This window comes from Rhipicephalus sanguineus, chromosome 1, assembly GCF_013339695.2.
Source record: "Rhipicephalus sanguineus isolate Rsan-2018 chromosome 1, BIME_Rsan_1.4, whole genome shotgun sequence".
NCBI lineage: Eukaryota > Metazoa > Arthropoda > Arachnida > Ixodida > Ixodidae > Rhipicephalus > Rhipicephalus sanguineus.
Window position 1 is genome coordinate 316188939 of NC_051176.1, and position 18272 is coordinate 316207210.

Below are 18272 nucleotides of genomic sequence, written 5' to 3' on the forward strand. Positions count from 1 at the left end.
CCCGTGTCAGTGCTCCCACAGGTGTCGTTATTTCATGGTGCTCATTCTTGCTCGTACAGTGACCGCATTTGTTCTCCCCATCTTTGCATACCTGCCGCCTGTCATAGCCTTGCCTGCATTGGCCAGACCTCTCTGTCAGGGCCGCTTTTCCCACTCGCAGCCATGGGTTAGCTGCAAGTACAATGCTGCGCGGGAGCTTTTGGGTGTCACTGCGCTAAACTTTTAGATTTTGAAGAACCGAAAAATGCCTTTCTCGATTTACGAACTTCCCGATTCAACAAAGTTATTTGAGCTTGTTCATCACTTCGGTAAATGAGTTTCAGCTGTAGCGGGATTTTACTCTAATGTGTTTTTTAAACAAAAATGGCTGTCCTGTGCGCTTCGTTTGTGTTACGTGTCCTTCGCGCTTATAGAAAATATGGATCAGTACCAACTAGCCCGATCTCAGTGTCTTCTAAAAAATGGCTGAACAGATTGCTTTAAACAAAACAAAAAAAAACGGCCCATTTTGGTAACTTTTCCGAATTTCTCATGGCATAAGAGGGATTAAAGGGGAGAAGGCAGTGATTCCACTCTTGCGCCAACTGCGCCAAAGTGCGCCAAATTGTATTTACTGCGCCATCCTGATAATATCGACGAAAATTGCGCCAAACTGCGCCAAAGTCTCGGGTTTGGGGGCGTCTATCACCGGCAATCGCACGGCCGGCGCGTCAGAACATGTGCAGCTTGATCTTGGGGTTGCCAAAGTCACAACCATGGACGAAGAATTATTCCGCTGAATAAATAGCGCTCGCGCGTGCGTCCCGAATAAGCCACGATGCCATGCACGGTGCCGACGCAGCTTCTGTTCTGCAAGTCGGCTCGACAGCAAAACGCGGTCACCGCAGAGGTTCGTGACGTCTAGGCCTCTCGGTAGCGAGAAAGTGCGACGGCAATTCATCGGCGGACGTCGTCTGTTCTAGAAACGCTGCTGATCAGGGGCGTAGCCAGAAATTTTTTTCGGGGGGGGGGGGGGGGGTTCAACCATACTTTATGTATGTTCGTGCGTGCGTTTGTATGTGTGCGTGTATATATACGCAAGCAAAACTGAACAATTTCGGGGGGGGGGGGGGTTTGAACTAGAGCTGTGCACGGGCCGTATTTCCCAGCCCGAGCCCGAGCCCGGCCCAGGCCCGCTGACTTTGTCGAAGGCCCGCCCGAGCCCGACGGCAAGGGGCTGCGCGCCCGCCCGGCCCGGCCCGACGTACGAAAACACAATCCCGGGCCCGGCCCGGCCCGGCTTTTTGAAGGTTCGCTGCGAAAACAAAACCTCGTTTTCCGGTAATTTGACATTTTATTGAGCATGTCAAATATGATCAAACGACACACGACGAACAGTTCCTATTACACAGATTACGCATTACAAGTAGACGGCCTCATGCGAGCAACAATAGAGTTCGCTCGCCAAAGCCGTCACGTGTATGGGGTATGCCCATGCAAGCGTCAGCTTGCACGAAGGCGATCAGTCGCTCGTCGCTGTCGCGTGCATTTTCACTCATATGGGATTTGGCCTTAAATCTAACGCGAACAGTCGCGTGGCGCCGTCACTAGCTCAGGTGATGTTACTTCTCTGTTTGTCGGGGTGCAACAGAGGCAGTGCTTTACCTGCTCCCCTTTTGTTTAAAGTAGCGAATGGAAAGGAAAAGCGGTAAAGGTCGGTCGCGGAAAAGGCGCTGTATGCGTGCTGGAAAACAATTCCCGCTCATTCTCTATATTTCGGGCTTGAGTCGGGCTTTGCTCCGGGCCCGAGCCCGGCCCGATAAAACTCCAAGTAGCCCGAGCCCGGCCCGGGCCCGAGGTTAAAATACGTCGGCCCGCCCGAGCCCGGCCCGCGGGCCGGGTCGGGCTCGGGCTTTCGGGCTACCCGGAGCCCGTGCACACCTCTAGTTTGAACCCCCCCAACCCCCCCCCCCCCCTTGGCTACGCCCCTGCTGCTGATAGCTCGTTTCAAGCGTCGCACGGCACGTAAGGAAAGCAATGTTCAGTAATAACTACTACATGTGTGCTGCTAAAATGTCTCACTTCTGTTTCCGGACATCGCGGAATGAAATCTGGGATCGCTAGCAGTATATATATGGAACAATATCGAATTTTCCTTGCTTCGCGTTTATGGAAGAGCACGCGAACGGTGGAAACGCGTTCACACTTTTCTTTAGATATACTTTGTCCACGGATCTTCATTCGGAAGAGCTTTTTCGTAATTGCTTATACCAGCACGTCCGAGTTTAATCACTCTGCGGTAAATACCCCCTAAATGGCCCTGCCCTTTCGAGCTCACGTGCTAGGGTTCCAATTCGAATTTTTTGCTTGCTTTTTAAAAATGTCATCTCATTAATAAAAGCATATATCCTGGTCGGAGCAGCCGCAAATACGCAGCTGTCAGCAGCGGGCCCGTCGCTGACGGCCCACAGTGAAGCGGCTACCCCATGTTACACGTCCGCCCCTCGCTTTCGGGCGTCAATAGCTGACGGGTAAAAAAACTGTTTCGCTTAAGGGCGAAGCAATGAATGCGATACCAACAAATTGTACTAAAACGAAGTAAGGCTAGCAGCTAACTCTTTTGGATTCGATCTCGCGTAACTCAACAAAACACTGGTTTAAGGGAATATGGCCGCTCCAGGAACCCAAGCGTTTTCTTGCTCTGAGTTCTCTAAACACGAAGTAAGCGTTGAGAGCACAGCAAGTTTACGAGCCGTATCCTGATGCCTCGAGATGGCGCGTGCGCAAGCGACTGCGCCCTTCGAACGATGCGGTACCCTCCCCCCCCCCCCCCCCCCCCCGCTCCCCTGGCGTCCTTTCATGCTCCTTACGAAAGACGGGCGGGGCGTTTCCTCTCTGTTTGATGTGCAATCGATGGCAGGCCCGCACGCGGGAAGATGTTATCTCATGCGCTGTCCGTGCGACGGAGACAGGCGGCCGGCTAGCTTAATCTCCGCTTCAGCCGCGTTCGTCGCCAGCGCTAGAATGCGCGTGGTGATGTTATTAATTTGGTCTTTATACAGAAAATTACGGCAATGGCGACGGCAAAAATCCGCGGAGAGCGTCCATATAATTGTTATCACAATAAACATCGGAAAAAGTCGAGGAGCCATTTCACTCTGTGAAGTGGATTATAAGCAAAGCTGTTTCGCGCATGGCAAGGAGGTGACATGGTGGAGGACAGTTTGGTATGTAAGGCCAGGTTGTTAACGTTCTATACGCAATATTAATGCGAAAGCATCAGATGCTTTATCAAACACGAAAATTCACCGTCGGCGGCGTCAATCGATTGATGCAAAAAATAATCATGTGATGGCGTCGTCATCACGTCATAGATCGTCAAAACTTGTGACGTCATCATGGCGTCATATATCGTGATGTCACGTGATGACGCCATCACGACTTCGTCGCTTTGCACTGCTTCCGTAATCGGTGCGCCGATCATGGAGCTAGCGCAAAACCAGGTGAGGTGCAGATAGCTTGCAGAGAAGGAGGGGGAGGATCAACCCGTCGATCGAGAAGAAAAAGAATTTGGCTTTCGCCTTGGAGTTTTCTTAGGGGAATGCATTAGGGACAGTGTGGCTCTTTGGCATTGAGGCACTGCTGTACATCACGGCGTTTGTCTACAATGTCTGCTGATAACCACATAGATGTATTTAGAGTGTTATTTCATAAAGTGCAATTTTATTGATCTGGTATTCTGTTTGTTTGCCAGCGTCGAAAATAATTGCCGAAGAGGTGAATTCAGAACACTCAACTGCATGAGCCCTTATTTTTTCATTAGCGATTCAAGTATGGAGTTCTCCTGAGATGATTTTTTCCATGAGATTTGCAATGAATCGAAATATTTTTAGCCTTCATAAGAGCCCCATAGTAATATTCCGGTGCTTGAATGTTATTGCAATATGCTTCTGTAGTGCACTCCAGGATGTAAAATTTGCTGCTCCAGAGTGCTCCCAGATGCAAAATTATCTGCTCCAAAGTGCTCCAAGATGAAAATTTTGCTGCTCCAAAGTGCTCCAAAACGGAAATTTTACTGCTCCAAAAATTGCTCCAAATCAGAAGTCCTCGGTAGCATCACTGGGAGAAGGTCAGTGGCTGACTTTTACAAATACATTGTACCATTACAGGACGGGACTACCACTTTAAATGGAGTTACTGTAATTACATGGCATCGTGAAAAAAGGGGTGTAGCAGATTTGTGGAATCACTTGTCAAAAAAGTCTGTCACACTTTTGGTAACTTTTCCGAATTTCTCATGGCATAAGAGGGATTAAAGGGGAGAAGGTCAGTGGCTGACTTTTACAAATACATTGTACCATTACAGGACGGGACTACCACTTTAAATGGAGTTACTGTAATTACATGGCATCGTGAAAAAAGGGGTGTAGCAGATTTGTGGAATCACTTGTCAAAAAAGTCTGTCACACTTTTTGATCCTGTTTCTTTGATTGCAGCAACAGAAGACACTACAACGACATCAGGCGCTGGTCCTCATGTGTCGGTAAGTTTTATGCAACACAACCTTTGCTGTATAGTGGTTCAAGATTTTGTTCAGCTAAGAATTTTCCACATGGTGAAGTCATAAAAAATAGTGGTGATGGATTTCACATTGTCATGTCAATCATTGTTTCCTTAGGCTGAGCATATAGAAAAAATAATTCAAAGAATGTTTGCTAGGTTTCTGTGGATAGTGTTATTTTGGTTTGAAGCAAATTCGAAGCGAATAGTCCTCAGGGTCGAATACTTTAGAAGTGCATCCAAATAGTTGTCGTTTGTCTGAAGAACGAAACTGAACAGCTTAAAAGATGTTCTATGCAAAAAAAACCTTTATTTCTGAGGTTACAGCATACAAAGGCATCACAGAGAATCCTGTGATAACATATCTTAACCAGTAAAAAAACTTTATTTATATAGACTGTACTCACGCAAAACTTTTCTTGGCAATGAAGGAAAGGCTATGGGGGAGGAGCTACTGCACATGTATTGCTCCGCGAAGTAGTCCGGCTCGGCGTGTGTTTTGAACTTAATTTCGGTTCATGAACCTTCCGGATCTCCTGTGACGGCCGTTAGATCATTGTAGCAGCCGTGCTCTAATAATCACATGGCACACCATTTGCTTCGTCTGCTTAGACTGCCATTTGTTAATGAAATTCGTCACAAGCTCCTTCGGCAAGTCTTCGAAAAAGCTAGAGGGTGAAGACGCCATTTTGACTGTGAGGTGCACGTAAAAGGTGCGACGTTTTCACACGCGTAAAAATGCGAAATGAAACTGCATAAAGTAAAACAAATATAAATATCTCCTTGGTGCATGCTGCACATCTTTCCAAACAGCGTCCTGTAGAAAATAAAGCAATGTTGTTTTGTTTAATTCTCATGCCGAAAACACGGACGCAATTGTGGGACTATATTCTTCAGTGGTAGTACACACGTAGTTCGGCTCTGTAGCCTTCCCTTCATTGCCAAGAAAAGTTGTCCGTGAGTATAGCTGTAAATGAAGTCGCTCCCTCCTATGCAGATAACCTAGAACAAATACATGCATAGAACACCACAGAAAATCCTTTGGTAACACATTTCAAGTAAAAAAAATAATGGCATAAGGACTAGCAGCTCCAAATATATCGGAGCAGGTGCTCCCTTCTGCTAGGCTACTTGACGCACAGAAAAAAAAAAAAAGAAGTTGCAGTAACTTCTCTGATAGCATGTTTTTAAATTAAAAAAAATTACAGGTAAAGACTATCTTCTCAATAGTACTGTCCCTTTCTACAATTAATAAAATTAAGGATGGGTGAATATTTAGGTGTTTCGAATATTTGAATGAATATTACAGTATTTGAATTCGCTTCGATACGAATTTAGATTATTCGAAATTTCGAAGTATTCGAAATGAACGAATATGTTATGTATACATTTGACCGCACATAACCCCCTGTAAAGGTGGTTTCACTGCAGCGTCTTGTTGCTGTGCTGTGAAACAACCCATCCAGGGGAAATCTGCACCGCCGCGAAGCCACACTTCAAGGTTAAATGTACATATTTTTTTAAGTTTAAAAGCGTGTTATATGGACTTATATGCGCTAAGTATAGTAATTTTTAATTTGTATTGCACCACTTATAACCCTACTGCTATTCCAATCTTATACTATTCAAGGCTGCTTCCACTTTATTTCAAACCAAAAAAAGTGACATTCACTCATAGCTAGTTCCAATCCTTAAATATATTGTGCAAGGGTCATGACAAAAATGCTCATTTTTCTTAATAATATGCGGTAAATACTGTTCGAACTATTCGACCAAATCACTATTCGCTTCGGATTCTCTTCGAACCTCAAGTTCACTATTCGCCCATCCCTAAATAAAATGCCATATACAGTCAGCTACTGAAGGCTGTATGCATGCAAAGCTTAGTGACAGCAGCAGTATACTTCACGCTTTTCTGCGTACAACGTTCCTTCTCGTATGCCCAGTGATTCCACTCCTCCGCCAACTGTGCCAAAGTGCGTCAAATTATATTTACTACACCATCCTGATAATATTGACGAAAATTGCGCCAAACTGTGCCAGAAGCTTGGGTTGAGGGGCGTCTATCACTGGCAATCGTACCGCCGGCGCATCAAAACATCGGCAGCCCTGACATCAAGCTGCACAAGTCACAACCACGGACCAAGAATTATTCCACTGAATAAACATCGCTCGTGCGTGCGTCCCGAGTAAGCTGCGATGCCATGCGCGGTGCCTATGGAGCTTCTGTTGTGCAAGTCGGCTCGGCGGCAAAACGCGCTCTCTGCAGAGGCTCATGAAGTCTAGGCCAATCGGTAACGAGATAGTGTGGCGGCGATTTATTGGCAGACGTCGTCTGTTCCAGAAATTCTGCGGATAGCTCTTTTCAAGTGTCGCATGGTACGTAATTGAAGCAATCCTCAGTAATAACAACGCTTGTGCTGCTAAAATGTCTGTCACTTCTGTTTCTGGACATCGCGGAATGAAATCTCGGAATGCTAGCAATACAGTCAAACCCACTTATAACGATCCCAGTTATAACGGTCTATCGGTTACAACGACGATATTTCGGTGCACTTATAATTTTCCTATGCTACCCATTGAAATTGCGTCCACATATAGCGAACATATTCCAAAGCCGCCTACTTTTACAACGAACACTTCAGACACGGTCGCGGTAGAATTACGCCGCATACGAAGCGAAAAAAAACTTAAAGCAGGTCTTCTAAAGCATAAGAGAGGCATGCGCTCGCGCTCCAGTTTACTCGTGACAAATATCCTAGATCGGCGAGCACCGCACGCTGATTTCAGATGCTGCGAGCGAGGTCGCTCACTTTCCAGGCGTTTCTTCAGTGGCAGAATGGCAGTGAGGAATTAAAAACGAAAGAAAGAGGCAGCGTGAAACCTTGCGGTCAGCTTTTCGCACAGCAGCCTTTTCTGGCGCTGTTCTCTGCAGCTACGACCGCCTACGAGGAACCTATGCCTTGGAGCGCAAGAAGTCATAAAATGCAATTAGCGATGACCGCGATAACTTTTCGGCGCATAAAAGTTCACTGCGTCGGCGCCACAATCTACCGCAAAATGCCTTTCGTCTTTCCAGTAACGGCAGAGACCAGCCGATCAATGATTATGACCTCCACGCGATTGCGGCGAGGCCTTCACGGATAAACATCAGAAGAGAGCGAAGGCAATGTGGCGGCCGGCGATGAACATGTCATTATGACTTATCACCGACAACCTTATATCACAGCTATCTGCAGCTGTGTGCGCGGCTGCACGTGTGGCGTAAACTCTTCAAATTGACGGTGGTACGAGCAGTGCAAGTGCGATGCTGCCGTTCACAACTTCGCCGCCGCCGCGCCGTGTGAGATAAAGTGCGCGTTGCTTTGTCAGAACGAAAGTAGCTCGCTGGTGTTGAGCAGCACGGGCACCGAGAAACATCAATGCACTTACAGCGAGCGTATACTAGCTCTGTGTGTGTGTGTGTGTGTGTGTGTGTGTGTGTGTGTGTGTGTGTGTGTGTGTGTGTGCGCGTGTGTGTGTGTGTGTGTGTGTATTTTTTTTTATTAGGCGACAACCCAAGCACGCCGCGCCTCGCTGTGCAGGACCGTCAGAGCATCGCAGAGACCTAGAGTGCGCGTTACTTGCAAAATGCTTGTCTTCGCCACGCTAAACGAACAGGCTGCTCGCCGCACTCAGGCACAGTAAGTGAAGCGGGCACAAAGAGCGCACAAATGCGCGTAATACAGCAAGTGGCCCGGCAGTGGTGGCGTGAGCCGTGTAGGCGACACGCTGCACGCAACTAGCCAGGGATGATCGGCTCCACGTGGCTGTGCCGTGGTTCAGTAAAATGATGTCGGTTCACTGCAAAGGCGGTTTAATTCACTCGTGCACACAGTGGGCGTCGCTTCACAACGTGAAAAGGCTTAACGTGACACCGGAGGGGTTGTTTGCACTTTTCAATAAAAATACGCAGAAAAAAAAAAAGAGCGGCTTGGTTGCCAAACGCAGGTTTTTGAGGGTGAGTCCATTTGCAACGAACTACAGATATAACGACCATTTTTCGTAACACTTTCGAGATTGTTATAAACGGGTTCGACTGTAGTAGTTATGTATGGCTAGTGCTCGAAATACACTCCCAAGTTGGGCTCCAAGGTGGGCGGCCAGCATAGCTACCGAACATTACACTTTTTTATGGACAGAAATCCCTCTACAGCATAGACCGCTTATAATGTAAGTCACCGGAGTCGCGAATATCTGCTCTATAAGCGGTACCGCACTATAACCAAAACATTTTTGAAAGGTTGCACGTGTGCAAAACATGACCAACAGGCAGGCGCGCGATTCCGACTATCGAGGCGTGCGACTGGGACGTAAGTTTGCATCTGCTTACATTTTAAAATGTTGCATGGTTAGCCTCCGCAGACCTGCATTGCCGACATTATTAACGCGGAAAAAATGCGCCGTCACGGGAAGTCGCAGTGGTGACACACTGCGCGTGCGCGATGTGGAAAACGGTGGCGACCACAAACCACCACTCGAGTGTTTCGCACGCATGCACGCGTTTTCGTTAAAGATGTAAGTCACCCCTTCTAAATGCAACAACTGCAAAATGTTTCATTGACTCGGCACCAAACCGCAACTTCTGTAGTCCGCGGCCGCCGACATGGCAGCTAGCGCTTGTTAGGCCTAGCGTGCGCGTTGCAACTTGGCATGCCGTCGCGAGAAGCTTGCCCTAGACAACACTGAAATTGGGCGTAGAAGAGATCGCACTCGCGAGCCAAGGGCATCACGCGTGAAACGAAGTTTCGGTTCGCTGTCAGGAGAACAGCCACGGCAACTATCCTGAAAAAGTATTTCAAGCTTGTAAGTCCGCCTGTTGGTGGCAAAGGCAAAATCTCAATCGCGTCTCAAAGCATTGTTACTTGCGGGGGAATCGAGGTTGCACGCGGGCGCCCGTCCCGTACGTAGCGGAGCGCGCATGTCAAGCGGCCGAAGGGGGCAAAGGCTTCTCCGTCAGCCACGCAACCGCTCCCCCTCCTCACACCACCCACCCGCAGACCTGTGCCAGGCTGCTGCCTCCCACCGCCATCGCCTCCCCCCCCCCCGCTCCTTGTTCGTTCGTTCCGCGTCCCCTCCTCTTTCGTAACACCGTCGCCGCTCTCGCCCCCACCGGCGCATCTCCGCTAAAAAGCACGCTCGCTCCCTCGCATGTCTGAGAACGTTCCGGCAGCCGCATTATAACCGGTCTGTCATCTTGGGGGACTGCACAATAAGCGGTATGCGTATACATGGAGTTCTATGGGAGGGTAAACGGGAGTCAGAAAAAACTGCATTATAGCCGGTATAGACGAGTTGCATAAATGCCACCAACACTGTAAAAAGCCCCAAAGTGTTCAGGCAGCACTGGACTGAGCCGCCATTGTGCATGAGAACCATTAAAAAAACACGCAAGAACGCGGCGCTCGTGCGAGTGAAAAGAACTATGAACGTGAGATAAACGTTTCACTTGGATGTGAACGTTTTGTGTGATCCAGGTGGTATGCATGTCCAGCCAAACGCACGGGACTGCTCATGCACAATGGCGGCCGTTGGCTGCTTCCTGTACATATGTACAGATGGCGCTGTTTTTTTGCAACTCGTCTATTGCACTGTAAGCGGTTACGTTATAAGTGGTCTGAGCTAGAGCACTGCACGGGCCGGATTTTACAGCCCGGGCCCGCTTTATGAAGCCCGAGCCCAGCCCGGACCCGTGGTTCCAAGCGCGGGCCTGGCCCGGGCCCGGGCGTACATGACCGAACCCAGCCCGAGCACGGCCCCGGCCCGTGGTTCCAAGCCCGGCCCGAGCCCGGGCGTACTTGATCGTACCGAGCCCGGGACCGGCCCGGGCCCTGGCGTTCATTACTAAACTGATCTAGGGCGTACTTGTTCATGACTGGACCCGACCCGGGCCCGCTAGAGGATATTAGTTGTTGATGATGATTATTAATGATCCCGTGCGCTTTGTAGCGGGCGATCGGACGGAAAATCTGGTGTGTACATGCATCGAAATGTTGCTTTGCCTGCGGTGGTAGCTTATCGGTTAATCTGTTTCGCTGTAAGTCCAAGGACGCGGGTGCGATTCCCGCGGCCACGGCGGCCGCAATTTGATGGGGGCAAAATGCAAGAACACCCGTCTGTATACTTATCTTTAGGTGCACATAAGAGAACTCAAGGTGGTCGAAATTAATCCGGTGCCACTACGGCGTGCCTCGTAATCATATCGTAGTTTTGGCACGTAATATCAAGAAATATAAATATATATATAAATATATATATATATATATATATATATATATATATATATATATATATATATATATATATATATATATATACGTGATCTGGCTTGTTTATAAGGAAACCCACCACGATGTACAGTAGACTCTCAGTAAATGGAAATCTGTTAAACGGAACTGCTGCTTAAACGGAACAACTGCATCTAATACAATTGGTTTCATACTTGGATTCTGCACTCCTGTTCATCTCTCAGTAAACGGAACTCCTGTTCAATGGAACACATTTTCTTGGTCCCTTCAGGTTCCGTTTAACGAGAGTCTACTGTACTTGTTACTTTGACAAAGACTGGTCCAGCAGACGAAACGTTAGTGAAAATATACAGTGCCAATCTATATCTATACTGGTGAAAAAAAATAGCACTTCAACTGTTTTTCTATTTTTATTGCTAAGCTTTACTAAGAGCCAGCTCTTTGCACGTGTCACTTCAGCTTGGCACAGTATACCTTAGACCATGCAATGCATAACGTTCGCGTGTGCTCGAAGGCCCGACTTACCGAGTCCGGCCCGGCCCGCAGCCTCAAGCCCGGCCCAGGCCCGCGGCTTCAAGCCCGGGCCCGGCTCAGGCCCGCGGCTTCAAGCCCGGGCCCGGCTCAGGCCCGCGGCTTCAAGCCCGGGCCCGGCTCAGGCCCGCGGCTTCAAGCCCGGGCCCGTACTTTCACGCCCGAGCCCAGCCCGGGCCCGCCGAAAAACGCTTCGGACGGCCCGACCCGGCCCGCGGGCCGGGCCGGGCCCAGGCCCGTGCAGTGCTCTAGTCTGAGCTGTATCCCCAAAACTGATAGGCTTCGAAAGCGGGGTCACACCGAAGCAACTAAACAATTACATCTAAGTGCAACAAGTTCACCAGGTTTTTTGTAATAACTTCAAAGAGTGCAACGCCAATGCTGGACATGTCGCCTTTCCCAATCGCCAAAGCCATCAAAGAATCCATTAACGGTGACTACGACGCCAGGAAAATGAGTTCGGGTGACCTCTTGAAGTCTGTAATGAGCAGCAGAGCAACAACATCAGGAAACTAAACAAGATAGGTGACCATGAAGTAGCTGTTACACCACACCGCACATTAAACTATGCCAAGGGCGTGATCTCTGACAATGATCTCATAAAATGCACCGATGAATAACCGAAGCTTTAACTGATCAAGGAGTCAGTTCCGCTCACAACATAATCATCAGAAAGGAAGGAAAAGAAATCAGAACAAGACATGTAGTGCTAACTTTTGTGAGTACGACCCTTCCATCTGCGGTACACGCGGCCTACCTACACCTGAAAGTCAGACCTTATATCCCGAACCCACGAAGGTGCTTCCGGTGCCAAAGGTACGGGCATGGGTCGCAATCATGCCGAGGAAAAGCGACGTGCGTGAAGTGCGGTCTTAGCGACCACAGTGACGAGGCATACACCAATGATTTGCGTTGCATCAACTGCGAGGGCCCACCCATATGCCACATATTCCCAAACGTGTCCTGTCTGGAAAAGAGAAAAACAAATCAATACAATTAAGGCACAAGAGAATATCTCATACACCGAAGCGAGAAAATGAGTAGAGTTTGCCCAGAAGGGCTCCTACAACCAAGCGGTACAGAGAGGGGGGTTAGCGCAAATGGTGTCCGTCAGCACTCGGGTCCAACTACAGGACCTAGTGTCGGCACTGCAGCCCTCACGTAGAGAGTCGGGAGGTGCACAATGTGCATCTGCCACTCGAGACTTGGGAGTCTCCACTGCTGCTGGTACCAGCCAGCGCAGCGCAGAGACCGCGCAGACCTCACTAACGGTGCTGAGGGGAAGGCTCCCTACAAAAAAAGCCAACACCCTCGCAGAGCACCTCCAACGAGGAGCACCTTTGTGGTGCTGACTCGATGGAAATATGCCCTGCAGGCACAGAAGGGTCCGGAGAGGATGCTGCTAGCTACAAGCCTCTCAAACAGCCTGTCGTGCCTCCTACCCCCCTTGGCAGGGGAAAAGGGACCCGACATCCAGTCAGTGCCCCGGGAAAGGGCACATGACCAATCTGTGATTCTTTCTTGACCCTTTTTTGATTACTTCTTGTCACCCATGTTTATAGTTTTACTCACACTACCCAGACAACAATACAGCCACTTTCTTTTTTGTATTTTATCATGACGTTCATAGTACACTGGAATTGTAGGGGCCTCATACACAACTTGGGTGACATTAAAGATATTATAGAAAACTTCTCACCTGTAACAATTTGTTTACAAGAGACAAATCTAGGCCCGAAGAACATCAATTTTTTAAAAAGGTTTTACGGTTGTTCGAAAGGGCTGCGAGAACGCCAGCAGACTCTCAGGAGGAGTTGCCATAAACGTACAAGGTGGCATTCCTACCCGCGAAATCAAGCTAAATACCTCGCTCGAAGCCGTAGCTGTAACGGTTTTATCCCACAAAGTCATCTCCATCTGTTCAGTTTATATGCTGCCCCATGAACATGTAACCCTCCAACAACTCGACTTAAATTGGGAAGTTTGTAAGATTGAGAAAGGGGTTTTTCAGTCCCTCGAAACCTAAAATTGTAACATAGAGACACTCAAAATCTACCACGGCATTGTTTTTGCTGCTAACCCGTGCGTGCTCAGGTGAAAAGTCTGTCCAAGTGTCCCGAACATTGAGCCTCACATATATGGTCTGGGTGATGCAGGCCAGGTAGACAGTCACGTTTAATATGACATGCAGCCGAAATGCAAAGACGAGGAGAGCGAATGCAGTGATTATGCTAACAGGGCGAGCAAGAAAGTTGTGAGGAGACAATCAGTGTCATCTCTCGCATAAATAATGAAATAACGAAAGCACAGAGTAGTGTTACTGTGGGAGCATTGACAGGAACAATGAACGACTGCCACCCGTAGTACCATCTGGCACGTAACAGCGAGACTGCTGAGTCCATTGTTCAGAGCATGTCGGTGGCGTGTAGACTTGTCAAAATAAAACCAGGCTCATGACTATGGGTGACAGATGTTTTAATGCAATAACGTTAGTGCCCGCGCTTGAAGAAAAAAGCCATCTGTGTAAAAAATATTTAAAAATTAGCGCTTCTTTTTACTAATTTATTTAGAAAAAACTTGGTTAAATCGGTTTTGGTTCCAAGTTAGTTTTGTTAGTTCGGCTTGACAACAACGTTGAACCTTACGAGTGCCTGGCGGGGCATGCAAATTTCTACCTTAGATTAGGAACTACGTAAAATGGGGTTTTGTTAGATCGAGTTTTAACTGTATTATTATACTGTAAAAAAGTATAGCCTTGATGTCATCTAAAGTGGTTCCCAACACACAACAAATGTTCAGGACAAGTTCTGAGACTTCTCTAGTATTCACAAGACTTGACATAGTTACAGTGGACTGACCACATACACCACTCGCTTGACAGGAAAGAAAGCAGCATAAATGCAGGAGACGAGAGTGAGGTCTTGAGGAGATAAGTAGACAGAGAGAGAAAGTGAGGACAAGATGCAATGACTGGTGAGAAGTGAAATGAATGATAGGACAAGGCATGAACAAACAGAATACATGCAAACTCGCATGGTGTATTGTTTCTGAAATGGAAAGTTTGCCGCATCGACACTAACCTACAACAGAAAGCAGGTCACACTGTTGACTTTCGACTACACTGGTCCCAAAATTCAAGGGTTTTCAAGGACAGAATACAATTCCAGGACCTTGAAAACGCAAGGGTTTTCAAGGACCTGTACAAACCCGGACAGGAAGTGCTCGCCCTTTGCCACAAAGCCGACAATACCACGGTGAGACCAAGAAGCGGGGCACACATTAACCCTTTATATCCCAGCATCCACATATGTAGACAAAACATATTAGCAAAGCATGATTAAGTAAGCCAACGCATTGACCTAAAAGATCAATGCAAAATGTTGGCATTACTTCAAAGTTTTATTACTGTGAACAAAGAACGATAATTGTGCACTGAACAATGGCGTTTTCCTCATATCACCCACCGAGGTGTATGCCTACATTTTTTTTAGATACTTAATCATTTTCAAATGCCTAAGAGATTTTGGATTATTTGGCTTTATTCGAGAAAAGGAATAAGTTATCTTGTTTTTATGTAACTTTTGTTGCACTGGGAGCACCCTGTTTTTTAACCCCTCAAGTGTTTCGGACGAGCAGAACTCATTCTTGCCAAAGCGCCCCCAAACTGCTTTTGATGAGCAGAGCTCGTCCTACCAGAATAGGTTGTCCTCTTGAATGTTCGTGTCGAGAAGCACTCATCTGCAGCTTCGATCGCATGCCACCCGCTAGATGGAGGCTTTTACTTGACGATTTCTGTTTCTCCAGCAGCAGGAGCGTGTTTTTTTTTTTAATATGTCATACGGTTGTAGTGACACATGCTGAAGGGGTTTGCTCTATGCACAGCTGGTGCAGAAGCCTAGCTCCGGTTCCAGCCACACACAGTCGTACCGTGCACGTGTCAACTTCCCCTTCCTGTAGCGCGAGTCGTCACAGCTACGATGGGGCGAATAAGGCAACTGGCTAGGTCAACAGAACAACACTTTATTGCTACACTAGCAGTAATGCGTAAACCTCGCGTAGAGGGATAGTCCGCTCTAGTAGGAAACAAAGGGTAACGCTTACTCCTTCGTTCGATGCTCGACTCGCGGGTCCTGGGGGGGAGGGATTTCGCACGTGGGTCGCTGGTACAAGTGACCGGCGCAAGAGAGCCCGTCTCCCTGCCCGGTCGGCTGTTTTATTCACCTCCCGTCTCCCTCTCCCGGGACGGTTGTTTCCCTCGCAGGGGACAAGTATCCTTTCCCACGAGCAGGGAAGCGAGGATTAGTGCACGGTGCGGCGGGACTGAAGGGGTTGCCAGAAAAGGGGCAACAGTGCTTGCTCTCAAAGTGACCTCTTGGCTCCCGCCGCCAGTCCGCAATCGTGCCAGCGTTATGGAAAGGAAATGGGCGCACGTGCTGTCCCACAATGCATAGCTGGCCGTCAACCCAAAAAAGGAGCTTTTCATATAGAGCATGAGACGAAAGTCTCATGCTCTATAAAGGCAGGCTGGGATAGGAACAATACATCTCACTGAAAAGAGTGAGATTTGGCATGAAATTTTTCATGCTTTGCGAATCATCATCAGGATGTGTGGGATGTCTTGATCTATAGGGAAAAAGGCACATATCTCGGCATACTAGCAAAGCTTGAACCCCATTCACCAATGGGTACCAAAGTTGTTTTGAAGTTCCTCGAGCCCTTGCTAGGCAAGGGGTACTGCCTGACGATAGACAACTTTTATACTTTGCCAGAGCTGGTCGACCTCCTTATCCAGCATTGCACGGATGTGTACGGCACCATGAGACCAAAGAGAAAAGACATGCCTTCAAATTTCCAGACAAAAATGCTGAAGAAAGAAGAGGTGCAAGTTTACCAGCTCGGTAAATGTGTTGCTCTACAACGGCGTGGCAAAAACGTTGTCTCTGTCATGAGCACAGTGCACACTGCAAGCATGGAGACTTTCAAAGATTCAAAGGACAAGATGTCACCAAGCCCAGCATCATCTGCAACTATAATCCCACAATGGGAGGTGTGGACAAGTCACATCAGATGGTGGCCAACTAGGGGTCCCCAGAAAACAGCAGCAGATGTACAAGAAGATTTTTCGCCCCTTCATTGATGAAGCTACATTGAACTCCTTTGTTTTGTACAAAAAAAACAAAAAAAAACCTGCGGGAAGATTGGCCACCTTGAGTATTGCCTCGCCTTAATTGAGTCTATCCTGAATCGATACCTTGATTCTTCGAGAAAGGTAAAACGCAGCCGGTTGTCTGATGTCCTTGACCCTCTGTCTCAAGGAGCGGCACTTTCCTGCTTACATCCCGCCATGCCAAAGCAGCGCCAACCAGAAAATGCTTCATTTGCTGTCAAAAGCAAGGAGAAAATGGGAAAAGGCTGAGAAAAGAAACTGTTTTGGTGTAGCAGCTGCAAAAAGCCACTCTGTGTCATAGCATGCTTTGAAATTACCATACAGTCCTGAAGCTTCCCGAGTGAAACAGCCAAAGGTTCAGCCTGCTCAAGTAAAGAATGGTGAGGCGTTTCTGAGTGTTTTGTTTATGTGATTTGTATTTATTAGCAGCAGGAAGCTGGTTTTCTATGTAATGTTCAGAAATAAACTGTACTGTGTTGATTTGACTTAGTATGTGGTGCATATATTTTTTTCAACATCGGGTACCTTCTTCTAGTACAATATGATTCAAAATCAGGAATAAAGAGAATTGGTACCTTTAGTTAGGAAATTTTCAGAAAAATAAAACACTTAATGGGTTTGTTGCTGTGGCATCCACGTTTGTGGATGCCAGGCATACAGTTTTAGTGAGAAGTTGATAGAATGCCACATGGTAGTAGGACACGCCTCACTGTTGTGCGGCTCTGCACAAAAAATCTGCAATAGTGCTAAATACACTTCTAGAAGTTGTGTTTAGAATTTGTTTGCTTTATTGAGATGTGGGCTAAGCAGTTGAGACATATGCAATCAACTGCCGATTTTTCGGACGCCATTTTTTAGACGTACTTGAAAATTCGAACGCTTTCGCGGCACTGTCACAAGCCCCATAGACGTCAATGTATAAGAACATCTGAAATTTTGGACGCTGAAACTCTTCGGTGTCTGATTTTTCGAACTTTCTGCCCAAATTGCAGGTTCAAAATGGCATTAATTGAAGCCCACCTCTGCCGCATCTATCATCGCGTAGGTTCAAACCATCGTTTTCACGAGTCCATCTGTTTGCGGCCATAGCACTGTCCGAAAGTCACCTTTGCCGCAATGCTTAAGTGTCATGGCGTGAAGCAGACGGAAAATTCAAAGGGGCCACTATCACAGCGCAGTGCGGCGATGTCTTTACAGACAAGTACCGGAAATGCATGGAGGCATGATGGCGGCAAACGTGCCAGTACGACTTAATCGCTGTCAACCCTTTATCATAAGCATCTTCAGCCAACTGCTTGGTAGTGCATGTAGTCTAACGCAGTTGAGCGTACTGCACGCTTTTAATAGGCGACAACACAAATGTGCTGCGCTGCCGTTTATGCTGCCTCTTTGTGCGAGACCCCTAAGTGCGCCGCACAAACACGTTGCCTTCGCTAACAAAAGCAGCTTGCCTGTATGCAGTCAGGAATGGAGTGGGCATATTGAACACTTTCACGGCAAACACGTGCGTACAGTAGAGCAAGCGGTCTGGTGGTGACGGCGTCAGTTAGTAAGCGACCTGCTGCACACAATTAAAAAGGATTGGCTTCACGCGGCAGCAAATGCTGTGAGTCGGCGGTGATTTTCGTACAGTAACGTATTGTTTACGTTAGTAAACTTGCATCAGGGAAAGCTGGACAAGCTGTCTGCTCTTCTGGCACAGCCTTCGTGTTCTAGGTCATCGTTTCCAAGTGCTCCATGCGAGAGAG

At 47.7% G+C, this 18272-nt stretch overlaps 1 protein-coding gene across 1 annotated transcript in view; it reads left to right on the forward strand.

Moving 5' to 3' along the window:
- LOC119379462 (poly(U)-binding-splicing factor half pint) overlaps positions 1–18272 on the forward strand; it is a gene marked incomplete in the record, with an annotated part of 282418 nt that overhangs the window by 50944 nt on the left and 213202 nt on the right. The window contains 1 exon segment of the mRNA XM_037648765.2: positions 4476–4522. Coding sequence (XP_037504693.1) covers positions 4476–4522 — 47 coding nt within the window.